This window comes from Haliaeetus leucocephalus, unplaced genomic scaffold (genome assembly GCF_000737465.1).
Source record: "Haliaeetus leucocephalus isolate CR32 unplaced genomic scaffold, Haliaeetus_leucocephalus-4.0 Scaffold384, whole genome shotgun sequence".
Taxonomy (NCBI): domain Eukaryota; kingdom Metazoa; phylum Chordata; class Aves; order Accipitriformes; family Accipitridae; genus Haliaeetus; species Haliaeetus leucocephalus.
This window is the reverse complement of record NW_010972820.1, coordinates 7,559,760-7,576,706: the sequence shown is the minus strand read 5'-3', so window position 1 is coordinate 7,576,706 and position 16,947 is coordinate 7,559,760. Positions and strand designations below refer to the sequence as shown.

The window sequence follows — 16,947 nt, the reverse complement described above, 5'->3', positions numbered from 1 at the left end:
TTGCTGCGGCGCGGGGGCCGCGGCGCCGGCGGCCTCCGGGGTCTGGCGTCGGGCGGCCCATCCTGGAGCCAGGTGGTGTCGGAGGCCGAGAAGATCGTGGGGTACCCGACGTCCTTCATGAGCCTGCGGTGCCTGCTGAGCGACGAGCTCAGCAACATCGCCATGCAGGTCCGCAAGCTGGTGGGCACCAAGCACCCGCTGCTCGACACCGCCCGGTAAGCGCCCGGCCCGACGGGGAGAAGCTGCCCACCGCCCCGCCGGCTGCGGGTCGGGGTGGGGGGGGATCCGGGGGTGCTGGGGCCTCGGCGGAGGAAAGGGCCGGCAGCCCTCCGGAGGCTTGTCAAAACTTGGGGGAAGTTTCGGCCTTCGCTAGCGGTCAGGAGCTGAGGCCTGGGTCGGTGGTCGGCACCGGGCCCTCGGGCGGGTGGGCGCCGTGGCCGTGGCTGGAGCGGGTGCCGGAGGGCGGCCGCGGAGGTGCCGTAACCCCGGCGTGTCCCCAGGGAAACCCTGCCCCGAGGTGCGGGGTTTTGCGTGGGTGGTTAGCTCTCCGCTCCAGGACCTTCGTTTCCGCAACAGGTCTCCCCTTCGGTTACTCTCAGTCGCGCAGAAGTTGCTTTGGCCTAATGCCACGCGCAAGGGATGCGTTTCCCCACGCAACGTGCAAAAATGTCCCTTGATAGTGGAAGAAGTATGGCTGTCTCGCTGACAGTTACGTGTTTTTTTAATATTAAGAACGATGTTGCGAGGAAACCAGTGGAAAAAAACGGAGGAACTAGTCAACTTCAAAGCCCAGAATGACGCTGCTCTGAACTGTGTGTTTTGTTACTACGAGCTTTAGAAAACATTGTCTGTTGTAGAATATCCAGCTGGGAGTTTTTGTATACTGTTGAGATTCTTAGGGTTGCTAAGCTGGTTATCCATACTTTCATTTTTAAGGGAAACTGGTGGAAGACTTGCATTCCTGCCAATAAGCAAAAGTTGGAATTGTTGGGCAGTGTTTTCTTTGACTGTAAAACAAGAACTGATTGGCAGTGTTTTTTTAAACAATGAAATGCCAGAGGCTTGACAAAAGAAGTGCAATTTTCCAGGGGCATTGAGTTGTGGGTTTGGGTTTTTTGGGCTGGGCTTTTTTGGGGGGGGTGGTGGTTTTTGTTTGATAGAACTTGTTTGCTATAACTGCAAACATAGCAATGTTAGAACCCAAGTTTAATATGCACAGTATTTTTGAACAGGTGTAAACCAAAAATGAGCATTTGTTCAAAACAAATGTTCTGCTTTTCTTTTAAAGAATAAAAATTGTAGCTGTGTAGTGGTCCTTGGCAACTCCACGATTATGGTGTAACGATATAAAAACAAGATTTTTTTTTTCAAGCTCTCTGTCTCTAAATCTGGTTGAGTGAACAAAAGGAGTACAGGGGACAAATGTAGCTTTTTAAATAAACATTATTTTCAGGGAGGGGAATTTAGATACTGGCTTTAAATAGACTTTTCTGAAAGAAACAAATCAACTTCTTAATAAAAATGGAAAATACCTGACTTTAGGAAATGCTGGTGGAGGGGATTTTGTTGAATTGTTAATAAATGCAGGTTGTGGTATTATGGTAAGCTTAGCAAAGATTTTTGTTTTCTTTTTTAAGAGGAGGGACAAGAAGAAAATGTTTTTCTGCCTTTGGATCCAACTTGTAAGGTCCGCTGATGGAATGTGGGGAATAGGAGGACCGAAGCACCATGTGTTTGGGCTCTTAAGCTTCCACTGCAGTCGTAGAAATGTTAGAGGCCTGCAGTGCTAAAGTGGAACTTCAATGTTAGCTTTAGAGAGTCTGTTTAATGTGTAGTGGTTGCTGGCTTATTGTGAGTTAAGTTTAAATACAGTATTTTGGGGCTTGGTTGGAGGTTTCATTGTGGAGCTATGATGTGTAGGGGTTTTTTTTGTTGTTTTAAGTGGGCTGCTTTGGGCTTAATTCTGTAAGCCTGTGGCTTGTGGAACACCAGTAGGAATATAATCATGCAGGGGGTCAGCAGGATTGAATCAATTCATTTTTTAAATTCATATATGTTTCAGAGTACACTACTAACCTGATGTGTTGTGCTGGAAAAAAAAAGTCAGTATTTACTCACATAAAACTGAAACCATGCGCCCTTATTTTGGATGTTCTTATTTGGCTTCACTGGTATTTCCAGAGGCTTCGTTGCAGATGCATTTCCAGTGGCCTTGACTTTTGTATTGTCAGCAGGAAATGAACTCCTCTTACAAGTTTTAGTACACCTGTAGCAATGCACAAATTGTACCTCACCTTGTTTTATGGTATGATTTTGCAGTAAGGTGAATTTTGACCTTGTTCTTTCTTGATAATCTCTTTCTGAAATTTGGCTGTTGTATGTTTGACTGTAAATGTGATTGATTTTAGTTATGGGTCTGAGATCCGTAGCAGGTTAGGAAACAGGTCTTGATTTTTCAATACTAGATACATGTTTTAAATCTCTGGCTCATTACCCATGCTTATAGAGTAACATGGGTTTCCCCTTGTGTGTTCAGGCAAATGTTTTAAAGCATGATTATCTAAAATATGTTCTTTGGTGATTTATTTTAAAAAAAGCCAAACTTAAGTGATTGATATGTTCTGCAACTCTAATCTTTCAGACTGTGAGTGCGTAAATACTGTATACATGTATTAAGTACTCTAACACTTAAGGGGATTTGTGGGAACGTCTGAAAAATCTGTGCAGTAAAATTGATTAATTGCACGTGCTGTTTCTCAAGTTTCTATTCATTTATTTTTGAGGTTATAAGTGGTGACAATCAGATTATGATTGCTTGCTGTCATCTCCAAGCACTATTAATTTTCTTTAACCTTCTCTGACTGGTAGCATTTTGTCATCAGTGTTTTTGTGTCTACCCTCCCTTCCTGTCTTAATGCTTTGCTAGCCTTTGAAGTCTTCCTTAGACCATTAGGGGCTTCTTAAGCATTGGTAGAAAACCCTCTGCTTTACCTGCGCAGAATAGGTTCTGAGCTGAGACAGCATAAGACATAATTGCCACCACATTGAAAGCCTTCAGTGTAACAGGAGTACTGATGAGTGTTTTTAAGCTTTTGCCGAGCTTTGAATCACTAGGCTGTTGCAACGTGTAGTCTGTGCTGAGAGACTTAAAGAAGGCAGCTTAAAGATAACTGTCCGTGTGAGACGGGACATGTGGAGGAACAGCTGTTGGGGCAGTATACGTTTCTCTGATGATCCCATCCATTTCTTCCTCTCGTTTGGATGTGATGGTGGCAGCTCCTGGATGTAAGTGCCTGCCATGAATCAGGACTGCAGCAGGTGTTCTTCTGGGATGATGTGTGACCCTGATACCTCCTACCAAGCCTGTGCCTGGCCAGCAGCTTTAAATCTGTGAGCTATTGCTGACTCTGCTCTTGGGAGGGCAGACATGGGTAACTGAGCTCTACAGTGAGGGATTTGGGAGTTCTGTAATCCCTGCGCTAAAGTCGAGTTTATCTCTTTTAATTTTTTTTTTTAATTTTTAAGTTTTTGATATCTTAAAAGTTGGCCACGTGAAGTGAACATCCTCAGTACTAGCTTTGCCAGACTTGTTAGAAAGAGGGCAAAAAGGGTTGCATTTCATTTTAGAAAGGCTAATGTCTAGTGGTTTGCAGATCATTGGAAACTGGGGTGTCTGGATTATATTCACAGCTGTGCTTTTGGCTCCCTGACTAGGGCAAGTCACTTAATTTTTCATACATGCATTTACTGTAAAATGAATAATGCAGCATCTGTTTTCTGGAGGTGTTACACTTCATTCATTACAGCCTATATCGATCACTGTGATCTCTGAGTGGAAAATGGTGTATAAGCAATATTAATAAAGAATACTTCAAACAAATGCTATCATTAAAATATTCACCTCTAATGGATACTCTGGAAACAAAATTGCAATCTGACTACCTCTGGATCTTTCTGTTTGTAGTCCTGTGAGTCACTGTACAGTTCTTCAGAGCTTTCAGTTTTCTTTCCCTATAATGAAGTGTTTTCAGCAGCTACTCAAAACTAGCATTTAAATTTTTTTGCTCTTCAGGCATTGTTGGACTAAGGGAAAACTTTTTCGATGCATGAACATATGACCTCCTTTTCAGTTGGGAAGCAAACATCTCCAGTCTTCCCTCTCCTCTTTCTCTCTCCTTTCTAGGCTAGCATACATCCTTCTTAATATAGGAAAGAATCTGTAATTGTCACAGTGATCTACTTTTTTCAAATACATAGTGTGAATAATGTTTTCTTGGTTATTTAATCTCCCGTGAGAAGGGTATAGCTTGCTGCAGATTGTAAACAGTAAACATTATGGCCAATGCATCACTTTTATAATATCACTAAATGAAATGGAACACTTCATACACGTAAAATTATTATGGGATACCATTTAACTGTAGCCATTCTGTCATTAGCATGTGGGAGGAATGATTATATTTTAGTTGTCAGAATTGTTTGTTGGTGATAAATGCTTAAGTAGACTTAGTTATGGTTTACGTGGATTATTACAGAAATAAAAAGCCTCAATAGACCAGGTTTTGTTCTGTTGCAGCCTGCTCCATGTAGATCTCTAGCCATTTTAAGCACTGAACATAAAATGCAATCCAAAGTAGCTTCAAGTTTACATGCTTTTCAGTTAATAAGTCAGATAACATTGGTTTCCCGATAGTTCTGTTTCTCTGTCAGCTTGAAAAGGCTTAGTTCAGTAACATGTATCTTGTAACTTCAGATGTGGTGTGCATTTGCCCTCATATGTAGGTGACTGATTTCAGCATAGACCTAGGGATTTGTTCCAACCTGGTGTTGGTAGAATTGTTATTGTCAATTTTATATTTTGTCTTAACAGAATGGTGACCTTAAAACTATCCTTTTTTATAATTGTAGATGCTGTGTTTGACTACAAGTAGCTTTTTAGCAACTTGTTTCAAGTGTTTTTTTCTGGGCTAGAAAAATAAAAGTGTCTATTTACTTGGAAGTAGCTAATGAGGTAACTTTCTCTGAAAACAGCCAGCAGCTGGATACTCAAAGGGACAAGCAGAGGGTCTGGTCAACTTACAGCTTCTAGAACTAAAACATACTACAGTCTTTTTAAGTTTTACTGAATTACTCAATCTGTAACTGACCTTGGGGGCATAAAGTCCCTCTCCTGCTGTTGCTGGATCAGAAGTTAAAACACATTTGCATTCACTAAATTTTATTATTTTTTTTCAGCCTGCTGTAACACTTTGTAAAAAATATTTTTTCGTGGTAGAGAGATATGTGATTTTTATGATTGTGGTCAGAGTGCGTGTGAAGTTAGCTATGAGGTAGCAGTTGTGTCATTTCTTATGTTTACCGCAGAGATCTGTTGGACTTCCTGGAAGCACTGGCCACCAAAGCTAGCATGCAGGGCATCTCTGCAGAAAGTCTTAGCAGTGATGTCAGAAATGCAGAAGTGTTGTTCCTGCTTGATATGTTTGATACTACTTGCAAAATTACTGAAGTTCTGGTGCTTATAGGAAGTTGCCTTTGTCTGGGAAGACTATTTCCCAAAGCATTCTGTGTAGCTGATGGAAACAGAGGTGCTCTCAGGAGAGCTCCAGTTGAAGCACCGGAGTTAAATTCTTGCTTTGACTCACCCCACCAAGAAACTTCTCTCTTTTAAGAAAGGCTGGTCTCTCTTATCTAAGTTAGGTTTTGTGAATATCTTTCAGTCAGTTTTGATAGACTTTAGTAACTTCAAAAACCTTCATCATGTTACATCTCTTATAAATGTTGGTACTCCCTAGGGGTTTCCGTTACCATACTCGCCATCAGGTAAACCATTCTTAGACACCGAAAATCCCTTTCTCGTGTATTTTGGCTGAATAAACTCACAGAGAGTTACTGTGGAAAAGTTAACTTTGGAAGGTAAAAAGACATAGAAGAAATTAAACTGTTGTAGGTTCACATATGCACTGAAACTTCCTTCTATATCCGATTCCTTCCATGTTCTTCTACCTGTGGCCTTCACTATGGTTTTCAGTTAGCCACCACTTAATATTGTGTTGTACAGTTAAGGGGAAGAGAGAATCCATTTTTGTAGGTCACACTCATCTTTTACGCTGTAGTAAGGTGGAATGGCATGAATAGATGTGTGCTGTTTGTTCTTTCTCCCATATTTTGTTTTTTTGTTTCTCTTCCTGCCTAAGTTTCACTAGTGTACATTTTTTATTAGTTTTCTGCACCAGCAACATTACATTCATATACTTGAGTACTCATATCTGTCAGTTATTACTGCTCTTTTGAAGAGCTGTCAGTAGACTCCAGAAGGTGAGAGCTGCGTCAGAATTTGTACACTTGGGCTTGAGGTTCACAGTTCACGTTTAAGGGGCCTTAACTTTTTTTTTTTTTTTTTGTAAAATGTTACATTTTTGTTGGGTTTGGCAGCAAGAATCTCATTCTTGAAGTTAAAGCATATTTGCCAGTCGTGTGCGTGTGTATGTTAAAAAAACAGTTAGGAACCTAAACTAAAAATATCCGACATACATACAATAGTATTCTGAGTGAGGTAAGTTGATGGTCTTAAGTTGTAGTGGCCTTCCTGCTTGCGACCTCTGTAGTGGGCAAACTAGTATAGTGATAAAGACATCCTGAAGGAATAAAACAGTGTTTACTCAAGTTTGGTGCTTTTATTCTCAAAGATTCATTCATTCTTCCTGCCACCACCCCCACCCTGCCCCCCTCACATGAGTAAACCCTAGCTCAAGAACTAAAGGCGGTCATTGTCATGATCATGGGTTTACTACAAGTGTTGGGAGAGGCTGAACTGATGACTAAACAGCTAGTTTTCAGCTGTAGTGGTGCTGAATTCTTGTCTTGTCATGCACTGATAGTATTTGTGTGGAAGAATTTATGCAAAGGATGTTTAATTGTATGGTACAATACCCAGTTTTGCTGAATATTTTGCCACTATAAGCAAAGTAGGTTCAAGCAGCAAATATGCAGTATGGATGCGCAAAAGCGAGGCTGCAAATGAAATTCTCTTGCGTTTGAATAATTGTTTTTTGCAATGATTCTCATTTAAATATCTGTGTTGAATCCAGGTTTCTGTGCTTATGAGGAATGTATTAGTTCAGCATATAGGGTAGTCTCAGTAAATGAAGTGTGTTTGGTAGATGATGATGCTGTTTGGGATTTTCTGATAGAATTATTTACAGTGGAAACTGATATGCTGTCCTGATATTGATAATTTCTAGTATTTTTTTATAGGGAATATGAGTCTGAAGATTTCAGCAGAATTTAATGTGCAACTCATTCTGATTAAATGAAAGACTTTGAGATTTCTTAAGCTTGGGTTTCAAGCATGTGAAAAAGAAACTGAATGTATAATGAGCAGATCCAAGTGCCAGTCAGTCTCGAAAGGACGTAGTGTACCACACCTAGAGAAGACTTGGTTTTACTTTGGGCACACAGTAGCCTAAGTATCTTTTTAAAATAAAGGTAATTTTTAAAGTTCCCATCTGTTCTTTCTTGCTTTCAAGTACAATTGATTCATAACGCATGTGAATATTGAATACCAAGTTTAATGTACCAGTGAATGACTGTTATGTCAATGTTTGCTCTACACAAGAAAAAAGTACTGAGTAACTGGAAATAGTTTCCAAATAATTCCTTCTGTAACCCAGAAGAGGGTTACCAAAGATGCCTTTATATAAAGCTCGAATGAGAACCAACATCAAAGAGTAATCAAAATTCATATTCGGGTCACTGGAAATGGTTTTCACTCAGTGGATCTTCTATTTGGCTATGGTAAGTTAACTTCTTTGACTTAGAAGAATAAGGGGAAAAGTACTTTTCCTAGGGCTTTTACTCCTTCTTAGGTCTATGTTTTGTAGCTTGTGAAAGTGTTCTCCCCTACTTGAGGTATTTCCCCCTTCTGCCGCCTTTTTTGTTGATGCTGCCTCGACGTTGACTTCTCTCCTTGTTTTGGAGATGCTGACAGAAGCAGGAGACCCTGTTAACAAGTCACCATGAGCATTTTCAGAACTCCTCCAAAAACCATGGGTAACACTGTATCCTCTACAGCACTTTGTAAATCTATTCAGGAAAATACAAAGTTCACAAAGGACAAACCTAAGCTCCTGAGTTAGATGTTTCCATACTTACACTATTGCTTTCTCCTAGGGGTGGCAGACCATTGTCTTAAATTATTAATATCTTTCCTTTACCCCACATCTGAGTGTCTTAGTTTCCCTCAGGGTAGGCAGACTGTCTGCAGTGCTTGCCCTAAAGGAACTACTACTAGAGACAAACCTGACAAACTATAAAGGAACACCATGAATTTAAAAATCGGATCTATTACAAAAATTAAGTTTAAAATCTGTAGCAGCTGCTTTGCTGTCCTTGAATTGTCCCTGCCAATTCTCTGGCATTGACAATCACTTTAGCTTAACTTTTTTTCTTCTCTCTTGCTGTGTGAAAGATTCATTTAAGGAAAGAAAAACTGATCATATAGGAAAACTGGTGAGACTCATTATACATGAGCTTTTAGCAAACATGTGCTGTGTGAACTAGCTAGATTTTACTTATGATAGATAGGGCTTAGAAATTTGCCTCAATACCTAACTTAACTGAGAAACTCTAGGACCTGTTCAGCCTGCTGGAGTTTCTTCAGGTGAGCCACAGTCATCATTTCTTCAAACCTCAGCTATTCCTAAAGAAGCATCAGGGGCTCCAGCTTTTCCATTCGTTTTTCTCATTTCTTTTCCACTTAAATTACAAGTGATGGCTGTTCCCGTTTTGCTTTCTTGTTCCTCCAGTTCCTTTCTTCAAAATAGCACTAGTTAGTTCTTCTCCATGGCTGTTCTTCCATTTTGGGGAAAACAGAAAGGTCTACAGGTAATCCCCTGTTTCTTAATAGAATGGAAGTGTATAGTAAACTTCTAGCTTTTGTTCCCCTCTTCTTCTTCCCAGCTAGGCAGAGAAGTCATGCCTAGAAACTACTGATTCAGCTTTATACTTCTAGTTGAAAAACACGAACAAGCAAACCCCATAGCCTTCACCCCCAATTTGTTTCAAAAAGTACTCCCTTTACAAGGAGCTTTCTTCAAGATCAAGTAGAAATGATTTTTGATTATTTATTACTTAAACAGTCCTATAAACACGAATTGATAGGCTTGATAGCTGCCACTAAGTATGCTCAAAATTAATTAATTTTCTAGAATTTGAACTCTAAAAAAAAAAAAAAAAAAATCATTTCCCCTAACAACTGCCATTATTGTTTTCCTAGATTTTCATGCTCATGATACAAACTTGCTGGAATGGCAGCTATCTTTTTTATTAACTACCTATTCAGCACACCCTACAAAATAATTGTTATCAAAGGGTTAATACTTCTATATGTTGTCACTGGTCCTTGAAATAGCTTACATATTGCACCTTTAAAAAAAAAATAATTCTGTATTTCAATCACAAAGTAGGTCTGGGTCTGTAACAGGATGTGCTTGTGTAGACCCATCCTGCAAATGCATAGTCCCGATTAAGGCAATTTGAGGGTAATGGTCCGTGCCAACATGCTTTGTGTCTGGTTGTCATCTGAATGATTAGCTAGTAGCAGAAGCACCATAAGTAGTTGATTTGGTAAGACTGCTTTTAATCAAATTTAACAGAAAGTTCAAGTTGTTAAGAGCTAAACAGAATACTTGTTAGGCCAAATACACAAGGCAAAGCTTTGTGATCACAAGTGGAAAATCATCTCCCTTTTGCATGTTTGAAAAATGATTGGGCTAGCATGTATGTTTGTTAGTGATTATTTTTTTTTCCCAAAGAGGCATTGTGTTCATGTTAAATTAGTGTTGAACTTTGAGACTGAGTATGACAGAGCCACCACATTTTCATATTATGAAAATTCATATATTTTCATAGGCTAGAAAATAAAGGTACCTATGATATAACAAACTGCACACCGGCTGCATTGATATACAGGGGGAAGTTTTCATCTCAGTAACTTTCCTGTCTCTGATTCCCAACTGCTTTTCATTTAATGTGGTTTGTGCAGATGAAGGTATACTGTGTGCATATTTTAAAAGGATTTTAGTGATGTTAATGCTACATTATGAAGTTCATATTTGGATCATTCTTTTAGAAGTCGACTTCTGAATGTGAATCTGTCTGGTATGACATATTTCAGTAATTAAAAATTAATCTATAGGAAAAACATATCTTCCCCAAACCTGTGTTGCCCTGTGGAGGTGAAGCTGAAAGTGTAAAGGGCCGAGAGATCAATTCATCATCTGTTCTTGGTCCCTGGCTGTTAAAGCCAGAAATACCAGGGAGGATGTATACTCCATGTTTTTTTGTCCACAGGAAGAATTTGTCACTTTCTGATTATTTGTAAGTTTAGGTAGCATGGGAGTCATTGACAGGCTCTGCAAGAAATCAGATGTCATCTATCAGTAGGAGTGATAATGCAGAAAGACTGTTTTCAGAAATAGGGCTCAGCACACTTGAGGAAGCTGGAAGTATAGAGACCTTTAGGGTAATTGTGGGGAAAACCTTTCTTCCAATACACATTTATGCAAGGAATGGAAGGCATTAAAGGAGTTTCTAGTATGAGAATTTACAGTATATTTTGTGTCGTTTGTCCATAATACAACTTCATAAAACTGAAACAAATAGTCTTGCCAGTTGGAAAGCAGGAAATGAATCCATGTAATGACTATGATGTGTTATAGCAACCAAGTTTTAAAATAGTCAAATTCCAAAATAATGTTACAAAAATGACATCAGAGGGAAAAAGAGTATTATGTGTTATGTTATAGCAACAGAGACATAGGCTTGTTTGTTTGTTTGTGAATCACTTGGGATCATATTGCTGCCTGTGGATTTGGGGGCGGAGGGGGGAGAAGGGCTGGAGTGTATGTCCTAACACATAGTGCACGTTCGAAGGGGTGTGTGGGATTGTATTTTTTGGCCGTCCTTGTTCCTGTGACATTTTGAAAGAGCTGAAGTTAGGTTTTCCTGTTTTGAATTTATTTTCAAATAAAATACTAACTGAATATTCACCTTCTCATTTGCTTTTCTACTTTTAAGACTTTAGGAGTTCCCTTGAATCTTCTGGGTCTTTTACCAGGGCTTGTCAGAAAATGATCAAGCTTTAGTAGCAAACTGTTACGAACGTAACTTTAAGAGGTATTTTTTTTATTAACGTGATGGATGCCAGCCTGCAGTGTGAAGTTCTTGCGCTTCCCAGAGCAGCGGTGAGATTCGCAGTGGTGCGTCCATCCCTCTGCTACCTTGCGCTCGCACCGGGCTCTGAGCCGGGAGGAGCCACCTGGGTGGCGAGGCAGGCTTGCTCTCTGCGCCTTCTTACCCGAGTGCCAGCTCAGACTATGGAGATCTGTTGTAAGGAATCGGCTTGCGACCACAGTGTATGTCTAATAACTATGTGAATGTGAATGGTTGGTAGCATAGCTCTGTGTCAGATTCAAAGTGTGGACCCAGAAATGGGATGGGTTGTATCTTGCTCTACTTGCACAGATGTTCTGCTTTGTAAGATTAGTGCATGCAGTATAGCTCCTTTGTTTTCATTTGAGGGCTTTGATCTCTAATTTTGACAGGTCTCATCCTCAGTGCACAGCGTTCTTTCAGATATACCATCTTCCTGATAGTTAATTTATCCAAAAAAACTTTTTCAGATAACTGCTAAGAATTAAACGTGCATTGCAACCAGAAGTTGAGGTGTCTTCACAACTAGAATTGTTCTCCTCTCTTTCCTCTTGTGTTGTAATTGCCAGGTGACTTACTTGCAAGAAATATCAAGTCTGGATTAATATATTGTCCCTGGGTGGTACTGCTTCACATTACCTTGGTGTGCATGTAGGTATTAAATATTGAAAGCTGTTTTCATGTTCTCATGTGGTGAAGCTCTGTGTAAACAAGTCTTATTTACTGAGCAGTTTAGGAAGCATGTACACACCGGTATGCCTTAGGAAATCTGCCATTTAAGCCTTTGTCCTCATTTTCTCTGGGTATGATAAATGGAGTGGTAGACAAGGAACTGTAATAGTGAATGTTATTGAGAGGAAGAAGCATTGTCCAGAGAATGTGAAGAAAATCTGTTTAAGCTCATGAATAACTTAAATGCTTACCAACTACTGTCACTAGACCTCATGAAACATTTTTCAATCTGCTTTTCAAAGGTATTTGAAAGCAAAAGTCTCTCATGTTGTATAAAGTAGTATCTTTGTGCTTTAAAGGTTCGTACCCCATGTGTTAAATCTGGAGACAGACAAATATAAGCCCTTCTTAAAAACGTAATTATTAGGAAAGCAAGCAGATCCATTGAAGAAGAATGAAGATATATTAATACTTTAAATCTACATAGAATGGATGTTGCTGTGCTGTAGAATGTAATGCAAACATTCAAAACCTGTGAATGGTGTTGCTAATTACTGAGAGAGTGCAGTTGTACACTTCACATTTAAAAAAATCCAACCAACCCCAAAAAAAACCAACCCACTTCGGGAAGTGATGATGTGCAAGTTTTATTTGTTTTCAATCTCCAAACATGTATTGTTAAAGACGGCAGTTGCTCAAACCTTATATATGTTTAACCCTTGCCTTATTATGAGTGATTTGGAGATGTTTTTACACTTCTATATGAAGAATGGAAAATCCTTTCCTTCTTTGCTGAGTGAACCTTTCAGAGCTGGTCTAGCTCTAGAGAGTTAGAGAAAGAAAGAGCTAGCTAGCTCTCTTTTAGCTCTAAATTCCCTATTTATGATTTTTACGAATTCACAAACCATTTAATATCTATTTATTTATTTATTTTCACTACTAAGACACAAAAGGCAGAAACCTGCAGGCTGGTTATGGCTAAAGGAAGTGTAACTCTGGGTAGCCTATTGTGTTTCCATACCTGATGTAATTTTATTTAAAAATGAATTTTTGCATTAGATTACCTGAAAAATGTCATCATTTGTTGATGCAAATAATTTTAAATTCTTCCCTCCCCTGTGAATGATGAATTATTCTTTCATGAGAGATCTAGATTATTTTAATTAATTACTTGGGGGTTTACATCTTTAAATTTTAAATTAAGTTACAGGTGAGTTAAGCTCTTCCCTGAGGACCTTTTACTATGTTAGCAGTGGAGAAGGATAATATTTGCTGCATAATTCTCTAATGGGCTGTTGTATGCTGCTCCTTTGAACAAGACTGCTGTATTGCTTTTGATTTCTGGTCTGTGTCCAGCATTTCAGGGAACAACTTGGACAATTAGAAGATATCACCAGAAACATATTTTCCTGTCACCTGTGGAAGAGAAAGATTAAGACCTATTCAAATGTATCGCTTTGTGCAATTGTTGAGGACTGCAGAAATTTAATGGAAAACTAAATGAGGCACTGATAACCGCATACATGAAATTTTTGTAGACAATGGGCAAAATACAGTGACAGGTTTATTGGTGTTAATTTCATATCCTGACTTCAGTAGGTATTTCCCTTGCTTAAACTATTTGTCATGTATGTACTTCACTATATACAATTATAAAAAGGTAACCTTATCAGTTGCTTATGGGCTGTGGAGATTGAGCCAATGCTTATTTTCCTCTACTTGAGTACGATTACTTGTTGAAGATACCATACATTTAGGTCATATTTGGCATGTGTTTAAACTGAGCCTGAGACTGATTTATGAAAAAGAGGGAATAACAAACCTAAATTATGTTTTCCCTTGTGTGGCTATTGTAGCCAAGCTGCAATTTATTTTGTAGTGTCTTAAATTACGATAAAAGATACATTCATAAAATAAAGTAGGGTAAAGAGTTCAGTCATTAAACTTTTCTTTTTTTATTGTTTTAAAAGTTAGCTTTCATCATTGTGCCTTTAATTGTGTTAATTACCTCAAAGAATTTTCTTGGAGGCTAGTTGAAGAGCAGAATCAAAGGGGAGGGGAAATTGCCTGAAGCAAAGCCTTTTTAGTGAGAACATTCTTACAGTAACGTATGGGAGAGACATCACTAAAACAGTCACTTTTAAAATCCCCGCCTCTTCATACTTTTTTTTATTCTTAATATTTTTGGTTTCCTAATAATCTTCCAGAATACCATATTTCAATGCCTGCAGCCAATCGTAGAGAGCAAAGTGTTTGTCCTGTAATTGAAATTTTCTCATGTATTTTTATTTTTGATATCTGTTGAGGACAGGATAGTAAGTTAGATGAATTCAGTTGTAGAATTTGGTGTGCTCTCTGGGCTACTTTTTTTACCTCCTCCCTCAATGTTCAGCGGTTAGAGTGCTAGCCTCTCACCTAAGAGGTCCAGACTCTGTTCTTCATTCTGCCTGTGTGACTGTTGGCAAGTCTTTTTTTTCTGGGTAAATTGTGGCAACTTTATTTGCACAGCACCATTTAGGGATATGGGCCCAGAACCCTGGCAGGAGCACACTGCCCCAGATACCTCGAGGTCAGAACACATGTGTACGTTCTGCTTCCCACTCCATTGTGCTGTGGGAGGAGGGGGAAAAAAAAAAAGCCCTAGCCTGGAGCCACTGCTTACCAGGGTGCAAGAACTGGAATATTAACAGAAAAGTTCACGAAAAATTTAAATGTGGGTAGTTGCATTTTCTGAAGGTGGGGGTTTTTCTGTAGTTGGGTACCCTCGGAAGCAAGTGGTTGGAACTTGCCCATGATGTTGTGCAACTGATATAGTTCAGTTCTGTTGTGCTATTTTTTTTTAAATTTTTTTTACCATCAGTATTGTGAAGTCCTGCATTCAAACACTATTTGCAGTTACTTCAAAAATGCTTAGGTTTTTTTCACTACAAATGATATAAGATTGCTTTGGTTGTTACAAATTCAATATAACTGTAAGTTGTTAATGTTGGAATACAGTAACAGTTTGGGTTGTCAAATAGCGAAAACGTTATTTACAGGAAATGTTGAAATTCTTGATGCCAAGTAAATGGGAACTTTTTATGGGCATCCTGTGATACAAAAAAAAAAAAAGAAAGTCTTTGTTTATTTCATGTGTAAAGAAAGTTACATCCAACCTGATTTACTTATTTTTTGCTTCATGCACAAGTGGTCCTAACACATTTTTAGACTGAGGCAGAAAGTAATCTCCAGGTAACAATATTCTGTGCTATTTTAAGGATGTATGCTCTACTGATGATTTTTAAAGCACAAAATAATGATGACATACCATGCAGAGGTCTTGCTTGCCTGAGGCAAATGGTCTGAATGCACTAGATGCAGACTTCTGTTTGCTGATGAAAGTGTTGAAAAGGAGCTAGGTTTCATTGGTTTTGGTTGGGGTTTTGTGCTTTTTTTTTTAAGTGACATTTATCTCTTTTAATTTGCTATTAATTATAATGCATTCAATTAACAGCTGAATTATTGTACATAGAATAAGAAAAGAAGCATAAGGCTTCTGGGAAAGAAGTTTGGAGCTCAATTTTGGCAAAAGTAAGGTTCAGTTGATTGCTTGATAATGGCAAGAAGAATGCTGGGCAGTTTGGACAAAGTGTGCCAAGCCAGGGGCAAGGTAGCTTTTCAAGCAAAGTATAAGGGTCCTGACAGCTTTCCTAGCAAGTGGGGAATAGGAGTGTTACCACTAAATTATTAGAGAAACAGCTAATGAGAGAGGAAGGAGTCAAGAAGGCTAAGAAACCTACAGTTTTCAAGAAGGAAAAGTAAGAGGAGTACGTTACAGAGGTCAGATTAAAGAGGAGTCAGGTGGAGTGCATGTGTGCTAAGGGCTGATCGTGGTGAGGTTGTCAGAGATACGTGTGAATCAATTCCAGTTTGTGTCCAGAGCATTCCAGTGGTTTCAAGAGGTTTTCGGCTGTGTAGTGCTTTTAAAAGCTAAGCACAGTGTATGCTCTTTTCATCACTTTAAATTGAAAACAACAGAAATATGTAGTTCAGTGGACTAGCAGCATCCCTTATGGACAGCAGTTCATGAACTTTATTTGTCTTGCAGTGCACGTCTGTATTGTGCATATGTGGTCTGACAGCCTTTTTTCAGCGTCAGTGTATACCTGTCAAGTAAAATTGGAAATACTTAGAATTTTTCATACTAATCTTCAGAGAACATATGATACATAGAGGAATGCAATGTGACTTTTTTTAATATAAAAGGTATGTGAATAATAAGCTAGAAGAACTAAAGGGAAGGAGAACCTTTACTACTTAGAACCTTTACTACTTAAAACTTTGACGTAATACAAAAATGATGGTGGTGTCTGAGTGTGCAAGTGATCAATCATTAGTGTATTGCAAATGTATTTGGGCACAGGAATAGGAAATGCTTTCCTGTTCTGTTGGAACTTACAAATATTTAGTGTAATAGCTTTCTATTCTGTAGTGAAGTAACTTCAATTTTAGTTCCATGATTTGCTGAGGGATTTAATAGTTCATCTAAATCTTGTGTTGACTTTTGTAACAATTCTTGCAATTTGAATCTCTGGAATAGAGGTACTAAAACTCTGCAAAGCTTTTCCTTTGGCAGGGGAAGTTCTCAGGTATAGTGGGCTCTGAGAAGTTTTACTCCTGTTGCCTTAGTCATTGCATTCTTGCTTTTCAGTCTTCTGGTTCAAAAGAGCTCTATAGAGGAAAAAAAAAATCTGTAGCAAAATGAGAGAGAGCAAGAAAATCCCTAAGAAATGGGAATCTCTTTTTCCTGGAGGACAAATGAATGCTGTACTGAAATTGGGGAATATTGTGGAAAAAGAGGTTTGCATCAGACTACTGTGTCAGAAATTGTAAACCATATAGTCACCAGAGTTCAGAAATAAATCAAACCAAATATTTTTTTCTTAATTTAGTATCAAGAACATTTGTTCTGTATAGGATTAGTACATAAGATATATTTATGATTGCCATATTATGGTTATGTGAGTTTTAATTGCCTCTTTTTGGGAAGAAAATTTTTCAAGATGGAAGGAGAAAAAAAATCTT

The 16,947-nt window shown here is 38.7% G+C and overlaps 1 protein-coding gene across 1 annotated transcript in view; it reads left to right on the top strand.

Moving 5' to 3' along the window:
• Positions 1 to 16,947, top strand: part of PDSS2 (prenyl (decaprenyl) diphosphate synthase, subunit 2) — a 135,054-nt gene that overhangs the window by 14,486 nt on the left and 103,621 nt on the right. Inside the window, exon 3 of the mRNA XM_010573449.1 lies at positions 2 to 215. Within this exon, the coding sequence (XP_010571751.1) occupies positions 2 to 215 (214 nt within the window). The remainder of the gene's footprint in view (position 1; positions 216 to 16,947) is intronic.